Source organism: Diospyros lotus, chromosome 7 (assembly GCF_014633365.1).
Source record: "Diospyros lotus cultivar Yz01 chromosome 7, ASM1463336v1, whole genome shotgun sequence".
NCBI classification, from domain to species: Eukaryota; Viridiplantae; Streptophyta; class Magnoliopsida; order Ericales; family Ebenaceae; genus Diospyros; species Diospyros lotus.
In genome coordinates this window covers 38,013,667-38,030,329 of record NC_068344.1, presented here as the reverse complement: position 1 = coordinate 38,030,329, position 16,663 = coordinate 38,013,667, and the positions used below count along the sequence as shown (strand labels likewise).

Here is a 16,663-nt window from a genome sequence, read left to right as displayed (position 1 = left end):
TTCATAGATTGTAATAAAGTCATCAAACTATTGAATTTTAATCTAATTAATCAAGTGGTAATGTCATTAGTAAGTTACCGAATAAATTTTTTTTTTATTTATGCGCGTGTTCTTCTTCTTTGGTTGATAAGACATTTTTGTCGAAATTAAAATTTGTTGTGATAGGAAGGTACAAAATGTGTTGTTGTCAATGGGGGAGGGAGTCAGTGGTGGGACTTTTTTTTTATTTTTTTTTTCTTTACTGTGCGGTAAAGAAACAGGGGGGGGCGATTTGGTAATATTTTGTAAAACAATGGATGATTGAACAATAAATCAAAAGTGAGATTTGAGGGGTTGATTGTTGGCCAATATATATATATATATATATATATGATGCGGCAGGCAGCGGCCCGCATCTCGGAAGGAAGCGGCAGGGCATCATTCTTCTTTTCCAAGTCTTCTTCTCTCTCTCTCTCTCTCTCTCTCACTCACTCAGAGAAGCATCCGATGGAAAACATTGACGATGAATACAAAAATTATTGGGAGACCAATATGTTTCTTCAAACGGAAGAACTTGACAGGTAATGAATCTATCGTCTCGTAGAATCCACAAAATAGAGCACAACAACAACAGCAAGAGATTCTCTCTCTCTCTCTCTCTCTCTTTCTTTCTCTCTGTTTTATTTCCGTCCCCAGAGTGATTGATTGATTGATTGGTTCATAGACCATGTCTTTTAGCAAATTACTCACTATGTATTTCTGAAATTTTAAGAAGACGAGTAACGGGGGTGTTTGGAATTTGTGGTCTCAGTAGCTGGGTATTGGACGAAGCGTTTTCCGGCTACTACGACTCGAGCTCCCCGGACGGCGTCCAGTCGTCCACGGCGTCGAAGAATATTCTGTCGGAGAGGAACCGGAGGAAGAAGCTCAATGAGCGGCTCTTCGCTCTCAGGGCGTTGGTGCCGAACATCAGCAAGGTGAGTGACTCAATCCCCATTGAATATGGGAAATCTCGAATTGAATGAATAGCTGTGGATTTTATTCACTTTTTTGTTGAATTAGATGGACAAGGCGTCGATAATAAAAGACGCGATTGACTACATCCAAGAATTACACGAGCAAGAGAAGAGGATTCTGGCGGAGATATCGGACCTGGAATCTCGGAAGGCGAAGAAGAATGCAGCAGCAGCAGCAGATATCGAGTACGATGAGGAGATGGCGGCCATGGGCAGGCCGAAGAAGAAGAGAAGCGATCAGAGCCTGAATTCTGCAGGGGCGGCGAGGTCGCCCCCCATTGAAGATCTTGAGGTGGGTGGGGATGCCCAATGCCCAATCTAATAATAAATAATATTAGATTGATCGATTTCGATTTTGATTTCTGATTTCGGATTCTGGGTTGATTTGGGGGCAGATAAGGGTGTCGTATATGGGAGAGAAGACGGTGGTGGTGAGCCTGACATGCAGCAAACGAACAGACACAATGGTGAAGCTCTGCGAGGCTTTCGAGTCGCTGAAGCTCCGCATAATTACGGCCAACATCACTGCTTTCTCCGGCCGCCTTCTCAAGACTGTCTTTCTTCAGGTCCCCCCCCCCCCCCTCTCTCTCAATCATTTTTTACCAAATTAATTAATTAAAGTATTTCCAATTTGGTTCTTTTGGGAAGACAGAGAGGACCAGAGAAGAGTAAAGGAAAGAGGGGGGGGGGGGGGGGGGGGGGGGGGAATGGATCTGTGTGGTAGCGTAGGATCCCACTGCCACTGCAATCTAATTAATTATTAAAAGACTGATGCCGTTGCCATTGCCATTTGCCAACTTCCTCCTCCAAAATGAAATTCAGGCACGTGGCCTGTTGTACGAACCCAAAATCCCAACGAGAACATTGTACTGCCAGAAAGGGAAGCTCAAGTCAATTTCGCTCCCACTACTGCAAAAATTGGCCCATCTGTCTGTCTGTCTCTCCCTCTCTCTTTCTCTGCATAATACAAGCACGAGTAAGCTCCAAAACCTGTGGATGGCTGTGGCTTTGGCAAGGACCAAAAACGAATGGACTAGTTTGATCGAAGATAAGATAAAAAAAAAAAAAAAGATTAAAAAAATAACTGCACGTTTCAGAACTCATTTTTGGTTTAACTGATATTAATAATAATTAGAATAGTATATATGCATGATTGATTGCTTCCCATAATCGTGGGTTCTGTTTGCTTTTGGGTTTTGGGCTTCCCTTTTCTTCCATCTCCTGTTTGTTTCTTTCTTTCTTTTTTTCGTCCTTTTCCTCCCCCCCCCCCAATCATGAAAATTCGCTTTCTTCCCAGTGGAAAATGATTGGTGCTGCTTTCCTTCGCGTTTCCTAGAATATTCAACATTCTATTATTATCTTATTATTTCTTTCGCAATACAGGCTGATGAAGGGGAGAAGGATGAGTTGAAGATAAAGATTGAAGCTGCCATGGGAACACTGACTGATCCAGACAGCCCTATGAGCATCTAAAATTTTTCATTTTTCATTTTTCATTTTTATTTTTGGGTGTGGTGCTGGTTAGTTGTGACCTGAATTATAAATGTTTTTTTAGTTTGGAATTTGTGATCTCTGTAGCTGATTGTTTGTCATGGTTTCCCAGTCCTCCCCCTCTCCATCCTCCATCAGGAAAGCCACAGTTTCTGTCATTTATGTACTGTGAATAAATAAAGTATGTTCCTTCCTACTTTACTTCCTTCGTTTGGGAGAATAAGAGATGAAGAGTTACTGAAAATGTGTGTTTTCCTTGTTGGAGTAGCAAGCAATGGAAAATGGTTAAAATTGAATGATATTAATCAACAAGAAGTAACCATTTTACACTTTTGTAATGAGAAGAGAATAGTGTGATAAAAAAAAGTCTGAAGGGTGGTAAATTTAAACTTTTAAAAAATATTATTATGCTTAGTTTTCATCAATTTCTTATTTGTTCTTGATCGGTCACTTTTAAGGTATTTACTATAGTCTCTCCCCCCCCCTCCTGGAATACTATTATTATTCCATTCCTCCTCTCCCTTCTAAAAACCGGTGTTCACGCCTTTTGGTAAACATATATTTATTAGTAATAAAACAGAATAGAAATACATGAAAAGCTTTCCTTTTATTAATCAATTCTAAGACCATCTCCAACCCAACCCCAAATTTGGGGTAAAATCCTCTCCAACCCACCCCCAAATCCTATCCAAATTTGGGTAAAATCCTCTCCAACCCACCCCCAAATCCTACCCAAATTTGGGATTATGAATATTATTACCCCAAATTTGGGGTTGCACTATTCCTTGACCCCAAATTTGGGCTAATATATTTATCCCTATTTTGTCCCCTTCATTTTAACTATAATAAAATTTAATTCCTTTTGTATTCCACCTTTATATATTTTTACATTTTTTTTACTTATTATTAGTATTAATAATATTTAAATAATATTAATAAATTATAATCAATTAATGAATAATAATTAATAAATTTTGTTGTGTTTAATATAATATTTTATTAATTGATATAGTAAATGTAATGTTTTTCTTTTTCAATATTATTGATAATTAATTTTTCTTAGTTAATTATGTAATTTTTAGGTAATAATTTAAATTGATATATAATAAATAAATAAATAAATTATATTATAAAAAAATGTTTAGAATCAAAAAATAAAGAAAAAAAGAATAAACTATTTCTTTACCCCAAATTTGGGATTAAGGGTTGGAGAGAAATTAGGTCTTACCCCAAATTTGAGGTGAAGGGTTGGAGATGCTCTGATGTTCATTTGTTGTCTCTACCAAGTTGGGACAAAAAGGAAATGAGTGGAAGGGGTTTATTATTGTGTAGGGACAAAATTAATCTTAATATTTGTATAAAAATTTAAATCTTATTTATTTAATATATCTATAAGGGTATAATTGTCATTGCCATTTTTAATTTTTCATTTGATCATTTTTTTTGTTCGCTCTCCCAAACAAAAAGAAAGTACTTTCCATCCCTTCCTGTCCCAAACAAGAAAAAGATATTTTTCATTCCATTTAATTAGTATCTAAGCCTCCTTTAGGCTATGTTTGGGTGAGACTTAGTATTGGAATGAAATTGAATAGTAGAGAAATTAATGAAATGAAATAGAAAATATTTTCTCTTTGTTAGAGGGAAAAAAATAGTAATGAAAAATATTATCTCCTTATTTAAGAGAGAGGTATGTAAATGGGTGGGCAGAAAAATTATTAACTAGCAAATAACAAATATATTCTCATGATGAATATATAAAAAAATGTATGTATATATATATATATACTGAAGTTAATTTTGTTCGTATACAATATTATAAGTTTGTTCTTATTCTCATTTCACCAATATTTTTTGAATGAAAAAAAATAAAAAATAGAAATTCTAAAAAAAGTTAAAGACAAAAAATATTTAGTTTAATTCTATTTCATTTTATTATTAATGTTTCTCCCAAACAATAGGAATCTTCTCATCTCTAATCTCATTTCATCCAATTTCATTCTACTCCACTCTCAAATGCACTCTTTTAAACCCCATTTGGCGGAAAAGCAAAATTTTGTTATGCCGTGTCATGTTGCATTATATTGTAAACTTAAGTCACTAAAATCTTACCCCTTAAATCATCATATTGTACATGCATCCAACATGATGGCACCGAATCCTCATAAGGGCGTGTACATGTCCATTCTCAATACCAAATATATAAACTTTGAATGTCATTTTTAGCAACAAGCTCAACACATGGTCAAATCATGCAAAAATCATGCTTTCATAACATTCAACATTCTTGACTACAAGCAGCCGTTTCAAACATGCCCATGTGTTTTGTACCCCCTTAGATGCGTTGGGGGCATGTTTGAATTGCTTCGCCGTTTTCAAAACATTGCGGGCATGTCTGAATTCCTTCGGCTGTTTTAAAGATTCTGTGTTGATTTTCAAAATTCTTGAAAACCATAACATGAAATTTTCAAGACATTGTTGCCTTGAATTAATTTATTTTGCTGGGGAGTTGTCTTCCGCAGGAGGTCCTTGGAAGACTGTAATATAGATAACATATGTCTCTCATGCAAACCCTCTAATGTTTAAATTAATTTTAATTAAAAACAAAAAAAAAATTCAAGGAGATCGTATAAAAATTCTTGCATAACTAAAGAGAGAGAGATCACCTCTATTGATAAGAGGCTAAAGCTGACAGATATGTTAGTATCCGCATCTTTCGAATCATTTGTTCAGACTTTCAAGACATCAATTTCAAATATTAGTTGTCACGTTTTGACTAAGGCCACAATCGGAGAGTCTCCAAGAGACTAATCACTTCCCCCACCAAGAACATAATGCGACAGCAAATGCAAGATCTAGCCTACTAGATAAAGCACTAGATATAATAATCCTATTATGCAACCACTAACAAGATAGAGTATGGTTAGATGCGAACATTTACCAATCCCCGAGCAACTCGCTGGCAACATCCTTGTAGCTGACCCTCTTTTTCTTTACAGGCTGTGCAGCTGTGCTATCCTCCGGGGGTTCCTGATTTTCATCAACAGGCCCCAAGCTATCAACTTTCTTAGTCCCAAGACTTGGTATCATGTCTAGCAGCATGGACTGAACGGGGTCAGCCACGATTTCCAGCTTCCCGCTGTTACCAGCATTATTCTCGTTACCCATTTCAATTCCTTCAGTTTTGTCAAACCACTCTCCTCTTATGCCACCTTTTCCAACGTCTTCTACTTGAGCTACCCTTCCATGTTGTGATGGCTCAGAGTCTTCTACAATTATCTTTCCTTTATTTTCATGACTCTCCTTCCCTGCTAAACCGTGGGCATTATCTTCTATTTTCCTTTCCGACTCTTCCCCAACAGCATTCTCGTTAGGAGAAGCATCTGCATCTGATTCATTTTCACATATTTTAGCAGACCTATTTCTAAGGTGAGCCCGTGTTCTTCGAGGCTGGGTGACACCTGTTTGTCTTTCAGGTTGCCTTGTGCTAGTCAGTCTTCCTCTTTTTCTCCCATCTTTCTTTCGTGAAGTCAGAGGTAATTCGGTTTTTAATTCAGATCTGTTCTTTATCTGTTTTCCATCTTTGCAGGAAGATGACAACTTGTATTGCTCTATTTTATCCTTGCTGGGAAAGTCATCTTGATTAATATCATCTATCCTGGAAAAAGAAACCCACAGGAACACGGACTCAGATACATATAATACATTCTTTGACTGCAAGAAAATATAAGACAGCCAATATATATTATAAGTTTAAGAACAGCTCAAAATGGAAAACAATAAAGCAAAATGTTTCCAACTACAGAATGTTTGGCATGCACATTACTTTCTTTGTGTTTATTGTTATCATTATTGCCAATAAGAATTCACATTGACAGTTCAGGAATATGTCTCATGATTACATAGCCCCATGCTCCTTTTATTGACAAAGGGCATTATGGAACTACTCCATGATTTGGTCGGCTGCAATTCCTCCCCTTTCATAGGCATGATTGTATATATAGATTTTACTGTAATTGTATGTGAACAAATGTGAACAATCCGAGTGAATAGGAGGATTATCTCGTCTCGAGTATTTGGAGGCTAAATGGAAAATATGTTTCCTAAGCTTGTATTGATCTTTGAGATGGAAATATATACACAAGCTAGCCTAAAATATCTCCTAAAATACAGGGATAAAATACAAACAAATTCAAACTACACTCAAATATTACTGATAAATCAAAAACTTTGAATTTGGTTAACCTCTTTTTCCTTTCATCTCTTTAGTTTGTAATTCTCTTATCTTTTCTTCCACAACAACCTTATCTCTTGCTTCCCGTCCATGGTAGAAATAATTTGAACTTATTCTTTTTGAACAAAACCAAAATAACCTAAGTAGAATAACCTTAGATATGAAGCAAGATGAAATCAAACTCACTGTTTGTATTGAATGGATTATAAATACAGCTGCAAAGCTACGTTTTTATACTCCTAATCCTACCAGATATTTGATGCAACTTCTAACTAAATAGGATACCAAAAATTTTTACCTTTAAGTAGCACATATCTTCTTATCTCCTATTTATTCGGCTCCTTGATAATCTGATAACTTCCTGGATAATCGGCCGCTTATCCTTCCTCTATTCAAACACCAAGACCTTCTTATCTAGGACTCTTTACCCAGGTTCATTCTCCAACACCCCTCCTCAACATGGTGAATAGATGTCTTAGCTTGCCAATGAGATATTCAAATTTCGATCTTGACTTTAGTGTGGTAGGGCTTAGTACAGTGTTCACACTACTGTTTTTCCCTAGAATTGTCTTCCCTTTTTGTTGTTGCTGAAAGGGTAGAGCTTGCACTTAATTCTACTGCTGTAAGCATCACTTGTTTCCTGCTTTCTTCTCTTCTAACCTCTACAAATACTTCCCGAAGGGAGGGAAGAGGTTTGGTGCCAAATAGGCGGCCTCGGACCTCATCCAAGACTGAATTGAGTCCCTGGAGAAAGTCAAAAATCCTTTCTTTCTCCAGCATCCTGCTGTATTTTTGGCTGTCAGTAGAACACTTCCAACTTGGATCGTAGAAAATATGTAACGACCAAGGAATGGATAAGGATATCGGGTAGGAAGGCGTTTTCTATGTTTATGTAATTAGTAGTCAGAATGCCTATCTTGAGGTTGCTATGTGGAAAATAAAGAGTTATGTAACGACCAAGGAATGTATGTTGGAAAGCCAAGGCAAAGGGGAGTTGCAAATGAAGGGGAAAGGAAGGGGAAAGGTGGTTGGAAGTTGAAGGAGATTGGCTTTGCCGATCGACAGATGGAGGCCAGGCTGTCGACCATTTGCTCCAGAATGGGAGACTGTCGACCGTTTAGCGTAATGGGCACTGGTTGTTGACAGATGGTGAGAAGGCTGTCAACCGTTTGAGGATGTTTGAGAGGAATTGGCCTTGCTTGTCGATTGTTCCTTCTTGTTTGTCAACCGTTTGGCTGAATTGGTAGCATTTAGCAAGCATTTGCATTCTACTTGTCGACCGATGAAAATAAGGCTATCGACCGATCGTGAAGGATGGTCTCTGGCTGTTGACAGATGCCTTCGCAACTATCGACCGATTTCAGTTGGGCATGATTTTCTAGGTCGTTCGATGTATAAAATGATGAGAAATTGGGGATCAAAATGAAAATTTCAGATAGTCCATACCATGACATGAATTTCTAGAATATTCTTGGGGATTCTTTGATTTTATGAATATGAATAAATTGATTTCTCTATATATGATATGATATAATTTAAATCTTTCTAATTAATAAGAGATAAGGTAAGATTTGAATTTATCTTGTGGAAAAGAGGATATATGAATAAATTGATTTCTCTAGATATGATATGATATGATTTAAATCTTTTTAATTGATAAGAGATAAGGTAAGATTTGAATTTATCTTATGGAAAAGAGGATATTTGATTTGATTTGATTTAAATCTTTCTAATTGATAAGAGATAAGCTAATATTTGAATTCACCTTATGGAAAACATGATATTTGATTGGGATCCTTTATCCTTATCAAATAGAATTCTTGACTATAAATATGGCTTTCCCCCTTCACAATTCTTCACTTCCCCTCTCCTTAGTTGGCCGACCCCTTCCCTCTCTTTTCTTTGTTTATTCCCTTCTTACTACAAGAAAGATAGCAAGGTGTGAAGATTTTGATTAGGAGAAAAGAGTTAAAGATATATTTTATTCCAATCAAGTTAACGGTAAGTGCAGTATGAACTATCTTCATATTTAAATAAATTTATGAAATCAAGTTTCATGGTCCCTCATGTCATGATTACAAGCAAGTTTCAGAATTAGAGTTTAGTAGCTATGCACGAAGGTTCTTACTCTCGCAAGTTGGTAGAAACTATCGTCTCTCCTCATGTTGCAAGTTCAAGTTATCCCATGTTTAAATACAATTAATAGTTTATTTACACTTATTGAGATTTATCTCACCCCCTTAGGTGGATATGAATAAGGAGGTTGCAACATGGATGTGGTGCGTGATGGCATTTTCAAAGAGATTTCAAGAATTTAATTTCAGTTTTTTTAGGATGTCTTTTAAATAAACCAATCCAAGTTTTTTTTTTCTTTCCTTCTTTCTATTGAAGTAAAGTTTTTTCAACAATAACAACAACATATCCAGCCTTTATCCTATTATGTGGGGTCAGCTACATGAATTCTAGACTTCCATGTATTTATGTCTTTTGTCATATCTTCATTTAGGCTCATACATTTCATATCAAATTTTAATGTCTCTTTTTTTGACTAAAATTTTTTCAATAATAAACTCTAAATTTTATATGAATGCTATAAAGCATGTTTTGAAATTTTATTTTAAGTTTATGAAAGTTTGATTCTTCATTTAAGTTCCAGGCATCACATGGCAGCTGTCAACTGGCTCTGCAAATATTTATCATTCAGCATTACAATTGTAGCATTGGGCTTCAGGATTGCATTACGAGTGGATCATTTTCTATGGGTGCTTGGGCACTGGAAATGTAGGGTGATTAGGAGCACTAGCATTACATCGGGTGTGAATGACTACGTGGGCAAAGCATGGCCTGATGCCTGGTTTATGGAGGGACATGGCATCACGTTTATGCTTACACCTTCGTGCATTTTCTATGTGTTGCATTGCATGGTCACCGATGCGCGCGGCGGATTTATTCGTGGGGTACCTGCGAGTTTTGGCTTATGATGGTGATATGGGAGTTTTGGCTCATGGTGGTGTTGTGAGAGCTTTGGCTTGAGATGGGATATGAGCTAGCCAGTTCATGGTTGTAGGCAGGTTTGAATATAGAACCCTAGGTGCGAGTATGTGTCTATGTGGGCCCCTCAGTTCGTTATATGTGCACTTATGTGTTTGTGACCAGTGGGTTGAGTTTTAGTTCATGGCATGGTTTGTATGTGGTGTATGGGGAAGTTTATCTTTAGCCTTGCTTCCTTTTCTTTCTTTATGCTTACCGAGTCTTGTGACTTACTCTTGCTTTACATCATTCTAGGTAAGGGCAAAGAAAAAGTCGAGGGTGGGTCCAACAAAGCTTAGTCCTTTATGGGTAGACAACGTGTATAGAGATACCTTAACCGAAAGATTCCTGGATGATCTTGCTTGTTTTGTATTCAAGGAGGAAACTGTCATATTTTGTTAAATTGTATTGCTCTTTTGTGTCTACTGGGCGGATGGGCCCGAATGTTGTGTAAAAGAACTGTGGATTATGTGGTTGTTGCTCCCATCGTGCAAAGTAATGAGAGATGTTTGAGAATGTCTCTTGAGTTTGTATCTATGTCCATTTTGATAGGACTACCTCCCCGGACTCCTATGCTAGCGGGACTTCTAGGAGGGGGCCTTAACAGTTTGGTATCAGAGCTTCTATAATAGAAATTAAGGAAAATTTTCAGTCGTTATAAAAGATCCATCTCCTGCCATAATTCTAACAAGGTATTATAGTATTCGGTTACACCAAGATTACCTTATTTAGTTGTTCTGATTGTTGATCTAATCTCAAAACACTGGGTTGTGTTTTCAAGATCAGAATATATCTCTTGGACAATATCCCACACTTCCTTAGCAGTCTTGTAGAAGAGATATGTTCGACCAATCTTTGGCTCCATTGAGTTGATAAGCCAAGCCATGATTATTGAGTTTTCAACCTCCAATCTTTCATAATCAGTAGTATCCTTTGGTGGAATTGAGATAGCTCCTGTTAGGTAGCCATACTTACCCTTGCCTTTAATTACCAACATAACCGATTGAAACCATTCCTGGAAGTTTCTTCCATTCAACCGATGATGTGTAATCTGCAAGGTGTGGCTATTTGATGATAGAGGAACAGCCAGAAACACTGCAATCAAATAAACTACAGGTTGAGAGCTTGGACTAAGAGAGGATTCTGTAGTTGTGTGAGTTGCATTCTCCGAATTTGATGTGGCCATGATCTCTGAATATTCTGGCTAGGTTTAACCGAGCTCTGATACCATGAACAAAACCAAAATAACCTAAGTAGGATAACCTTAGGTATGATGCAAGATGAAATCAATCAAACTCACTGTTTGTATTGAATGGATGACATATAAATACAGCTACAAAGCTACATTTTTCTACTCCTAATCCTACCAGATATATGATGCAACTTCTAATTAAAATAGGTTACAGATAGATAGGATACCAAAAAAAATTATATTTAAGTAGTAGTACATATCTTCTTATCTCCTATTTATTCGGCTCCTTGATAATCTGATAACTTCCTAGATAATCGACTGCTTATCCTTCCTCTTTTCTTATTTATCTTCTTCAACACTCCCCCTCAAACTGGTGAATAGATATCCATTATTCCCAACTTGCTTTTGATTGATTTAAATTCTTGTCTTGGCATAGCCTTTGTAAGAATATCTGTCTCTTGAGACTTAGTAGGGATATAGAAAAGACTTATACCTCCATTTTTGATTTCTTGTTTAATAAAGTGTCAATCAATCCTTATTTGTTTCATCCGGTCATGTTGCACCGAATTATTCACAATGTTTATTGTTAACTTGTTGTCACTGTACAACCTAATTGGAGAGGATATGGGTATGTTTAGATCCTTCATTCATTGTTGTTAAAATCGTGAATTGACTCGTACGATTTTACGAACTTACGAGTCATCAGGCATAAAACAAGTCAACTCGCTTGTAGGATTGAGTTTTGGTAGAATCGGCCCAAGATCGCAAGTCAAACCGATAAACTCGGTCCGAGTTTACTCTTGGCCTTAGTTTCTAGGTTAGAGACGGAAATATTTCTGTCTCTAACCAACGTGTATATATATATATATATATTGCTTGTTTTCTCATTTTGGTCCTTTTGTGCAAACCCTAAACGGCTAAGAGTAAGCGATCAACATTCCCCCTTGCTGCGACGTGCTTGATTAGTGTCGATGCTGCATCCAATTGCTGTCTGTGTGTGGCTGTGTGCTCTACTGTTCTGTTTTGGCTTCGTTCGTTCACCTTCAAAGTTCAAAGCCTCATAGGTATAGTGAATGAATTTCTTGCATGTGTTTTCTCTCTCATTTTGCAGTTGTATTATATGTTTTGAACCAGTCTTCTTCTTCTATTCATGTGTTCCTCATTGCTTCTGCTTTTGACCCATGTTGGATCGTATATATGTAGACATATATACATATATTTTTTATAGCCACAAATTTATTGATGCCAATAGTCTCATCCTACTGTACAGTGCATCTTCTTTTGCTACTGTCTTGCAGAAGTAGATATCACTCTCATTGCTACAATTTTCAGGGAACTTTTTTAACTATCCACTATGTCATAATTTTATTGCATAGGTCTCCTGTACATGTGTAAGTATCCATTAGCCTATATGTTTTGCTAAGTTGCTAATTGCTAAGTCCAATTGCTGTGTAGTGTCTACTGTCTAGTGTGTGCTGTGCCGGTGCGTGCTTGCTGTATCTGTTGGATAGAGTTACAAGCCTGGCCTCTTGTGTCTTGTCTGCTACTTTCTTGCATTCTAGTTGAAATTAATAGAGCTTACATTTTACCTTGGTTTAATCAGCTTACTAGATTACAACTTGGTACAGATCTGTGAGTTACTACTCATAAGATTGTAACTTGATTCTATTTATATCGGCTATTGAATTGCAAATTCAAAATAGCCTCATGGGATATTAATTCAGTGATTTGAGCCCTGAATGTGTTTTAACACATTATTATGCTTGGGAATTTGTTTTTAGCCTTATCTAAATGCTTCACTCTTGTAATATCTCTAGCTCGAAATTCAACTAGTTTATGATACAAAAAAGATTTGGAATTTTGATTATGGATGGATGAATGATGAATTGATGATAAATGATGGATTTAATATTTAAAAATTTCATATTACTTAGTATTTTTTAAATTGATAGATGAAGTAATTTTGAAATAGGTACATGTATTTCATTTATAATAAAAATTATGTCATTATAAACATATATTTATATAAATTAAAGGGTATTTTTAATTATCCATAAAATCTTACAATTTTACGATTCGATTTTATGAACCCTCTTGCGATCCCACTTAAATCTCGATTTTAACAACCTTGCCTTCATTAGTTTCTCCAGCCAGATAACCTCACATATACCTTGAGCAATGGCTCAATACTCCGCTTCTGCACAGCTACAAGCCACCACAGTTTGTTTCTTACTTCTCCATGTAACTAGGTTACCCCATAATTTTGTACAATAACTTGATGTCGACCTACTATCCTCAATAGAATCAGCCCAAACTACATCTACATACCCCATAATTCCTCTATCTTCACCCTTTTTAAATAACAACCCCTTCCCTAGTGTTGCTTTGAGATACCTAAGGATGTGACATGCAACATCAAAGTGTTTTTTTAGTGGAAGAATGCATGAATTGGCTTACCACACTCACAACATATGCAATGTCAAGACGAGTGAGAGATAGGTAGATTAGTTTGCCAACTAAACGCTGATATCTTTCTCTGTCCACCTAATGTTCACGTATGTTTTCTTCTCTATACTTCCAGTTTGGTTCTAATGGGATGTTGGTAGGTTTACAGCCAAGTTTTTGTGTTTCCTTTAACAAATCTAGAGTGTATTTCCTTTGGGAAATGAAAATACCCTTTTCACTTCTAGCCACCTCCATTCCTAGGAAATATCTCAACTTACCTAAGTCTTTCATTTCAAACACATTCCTTAGCTGCTTCTTGAGGTTCTCTACTTCTTGATTATTATCCCTTGAGATGATAATATCATCCACATAAACAATTAGGATTGTCCTTTGTCCTTGTTTTGTAAACAAGGGTATGGTCAACTTGCCCTTGCTTGCACCCAAGCTGATTTAAAGCAACATTAAACCTTTTGAACTATGCTCTAAGGGACTATTTAAGGCTATATAGGGATTTCTTTAACTTACATACCTTCCCTTTTCTGTCCTCTGCCTCAAAACCAAGAAGCATTTTCATGTAGATCTCTTCTTGTAGCTCACGTTCAAGAAAGCATTCTTTATGTCCAGTTGGTGCAATTCCTAGTCTAGATTAGCTACAAGTGAAAGTACGACTCTTATAGAGTTTAACTTAGCAACCGAAGCAAAGGTTTTCTCGTAGTCCAGTCCTTGAGTTTGTGTGAAGCCTTGGACTACTAGTCTAGCCTTGTACCTGTTAAGGCTGCCATTTGACTTGTATTTAACTGTAAACACCCACTTGCCGCCAACCACCTTCTTGTTATCAGGTAATCTTACAATATCCCAAGTACCATTCTTTTCTAATGCCTTCATCTCATTCATAATTGTTGCCTTCCACTGTGGATCTTGTAAAGCATTATATATATTTCTAGGAATCTCAATTTCATCACTACTAGTAGTGAAAGCCCTAAACTATGGAGATAAGTTTGAGTATATCAAATGGTTAGAAATAAGATATTTAGCACATGATCTCAACCTTTTTCGAAGAGCTATTGGTATGTCCAAATCATCAAATTCGACAAATACCACCCTTTCCACATCATCAGGACTTGTCTCTAGATTGGACAATGGACTTTGTTGAGGATCACGAGACCTTCTAAAATAAATCAATGGCGGTTTTTCAATAACCTAGACCTAGTTGTCCTGTTCTCCCCCTTGATCCGTCACAAATATTTGGGTAGGAACAGTGACAGCTTCAGTGTGCAAATGAGGAGTAGGGTGAGAAATAGGAAGTGAGGAGATGGGAAGAGAAATGGTAGGATCCCAATATTGCTTTGTACTGGATCTACCCCCCTTCCAGAGAAACATTGGGATAAAATGGATGATGCTAGAGAAAGGAGACATCACAAGACACAAGAAATCTCCAAGTATTAGGGCAACAACACTTATATCATTGTTGGGTAGAAGAATAGCCAACAAACACACATCTAAAAGCTTTAGGTGCAAGTTTGGAATGAGAAGGATGATAATTATGCACAAAAGCAGTACCCCCGAAGATCCTTAGGGAAAGAGAATTAAGGATCCAAGTATGATGAGTATGGCTTACCCCCATTCTATTGAGGATAAACTACCAAGTATTAGTTAGGTTAGGAATCCTTGCCAGTCCCCAAATGTCACTATGAACCAAGTAAAACAGTTTGGAGGGTTTATAGGAATGAGCAGGATGGGGTATTCTAGTTTGTTTAGCAAGAATACATTGCTCACAATGAAAAGAAAGTCTCTCTTTATTGAAGAAAAGATGAGGGAACAATACATTAAGGTAGCTGAAATTAGGATGCCTTAAACATTTATGCCATAACATTATTTCAGAATCTGAAACAACAGAAAAAGAGGACTGATTATGTAACCTAGGTCCAAGGAAATCACAGGATCCTGAAATGTAGCAAAGACCATCCTTTTTCTTAGCACTACCAATTGTCTTCCCCAAAGATAGGTCCTATAATTCACAATGAGATGGGAAGAAAGTCACCGTACAATTTATGTGTCTAGTTAGCTTACTCATGGATAATAAATTGCATTTCAAATTTGGCACGTATAAGACAAATTTTAGGGTTAAAGCCTACCAAATATATTGATCCTTTTCCTTGAGCCAAAGAAACTGTACCATCTACCATGGAGATTGTTATATCCTGATTACATGCTTCATAAGTTGATAAGGCCTTAAGTAAACCTATCATATGGTCTGAGGCACTTGTATCTATAATCCAAAAATCTGTAGTGAATCTATGAGAAAGTAAGGACAGCCTAGGTATACCTTATTTGGCCAAGGATGCTGCTGGTTTAGGATTTTTTTGTAGAATCAAAGGGTTTTGGTGATCTTGTCTGGTTTAGTGTCTGCTGCAATAATTCCAACTGATCTGCAGATAAAGTCAGTTTTGTTAGTTTCCCAGCTTCAGATTCTGCCATATAGGCAGATTGAGTTACCTTGCTCTGATTTTTTGGCTTCCAATTTGCTAGTTTACAATGAATCTTTCAACAGGTTTCCCTTGTATGATATGGTTTGTTATAGTGGTCACACCACTGTTTGTCTCTTTGGGACTCTCCACGAGGTGAGTTAGTAGCTTTCCCCTGACATTTGAAGGCTAGCATCATTGTTAGGAAACATTGATGGATTTAGCATCACTTTCTTCTGGCTCTCCTCTCGTCTCACTTCTGCAAAGGCCTCTCGTATAGATGGGAAAAGTTTAGTTCCAAGCAACCTTCCTCTAACTTCATCTTGTTGTATTTTATTCCGTCCTCGGAACATTCCCAACTGATCTCATAGAACAAGTCCATTTCCTGCCACAACTCAATCAAAATGTTGTAATATTCAATGACTGAGTTGTTGCCTTGCTTTGTTGTCCGGATAACAAATCTGATTTCAAAACACTGAGCAGTATTCTCCATGTCAATGTATATTTCTTGCATTGCTTCCCAGATCTCTTTGGTTGTTTTGTGGAATAGGTATATCCTTCCAATCTTTGGCTCCATAGAGTTGATTAACCAAGTCATGACAATGGAATTTTCAGCTTCCCAAATACCATAGGTTGTTGCTTCCATGTCAGGCATAGGTGTGGCTCTAACCGAATTAGGGACAACTTTCCCTTTGCCCTTAAATCACCAACATAACTAATTGAGACCATTCTCTAAAATTGGTTACATTCAATTTATACTGAGTAATCTAAAAAGAGTGGCTGTCAAGTAACATTGGAATGGCAAGAGCCTATG

General features: G+C 36.8%; 2 protein-coding genes across 5 annotated transcripts in view; one reads left to right on the top strand and one right to left on the bottom strand.

The window, feature by feature from the left end:
* Positions 1-382: 382 nt before the first annotated feature.
* Positions 383-2,687, top strand: LOC127805774 (transcription factor bHLH35-like). 4 transcript variants are annotated; one of them, XM_052342542.1, is made up of 5 exons: positions 383-560; positions 755-956; positions 1,042-1,287; positions 1,391-1,561; positions 2,379-2,687. In XM_052342542.1, exons 1-5 carry the CDS (start codon positions 487-489, stop codon positions 2,466-2,468), a joined length of 783 nt encoding a protein of 260 aa, XP_052198502.1. In that variant the 5' UTR covers positions 383-486; the 3' UTR covers positions 2,469-2,687. The 4 variants fall into 4 exon arrangements, with proteins under 4 accessions (XP_052198502.1, XP_052198501.1, XP_052198504.1 ...); XM_052342541.1 differs by having other exon boundaries at positions 752-956; XM_052342544.1 differs by having other exon boundaries at positions 384-560; positions 794-956.
* A 2,421-nt stretch (positions 2,688-5,108) lies between these two features.
* LOC127805885 (DNA ligase 4) overlaps positions 5,109-16,663 on the bottom strand; it is a 46,567-nt gene continuing 35,012 nt past the window's right edge. The window contains exon 26 of the mRNA XM_052342712.1: positions 5,109-6,141. Coding sequence (XP_052198672.1) covers positions 5,421-6,141 — 721 coding nt within the window. The 3' untranslated portion in view covers positions 5,109-5,420. The remainder of the gene's footprint in view (positions 6,142-16,663) is intronic.

Coding starts and splice junctions, on each gene's coding strand:
- LOC127805774 (XM_052342541.1), top strand. CDS start 487: ATGGAAAACATTGACGATGAATACAAAAATTATTGGGAGACCAATATG. Junction 561..751: donor CAAACGGAAGAACTTGACAG/GTAATGAATCTA, acceptor TGAAATTTTAAG/AAGACGAGTAACGGGGGTGT. Junction 1,288..1,390: donor CCCCCATTGAAGATCTTGAG/GTGGGTGGGGAT, acceptor ATTTGGGGGCAG/ATAAGGGTGTCGTATATGGG.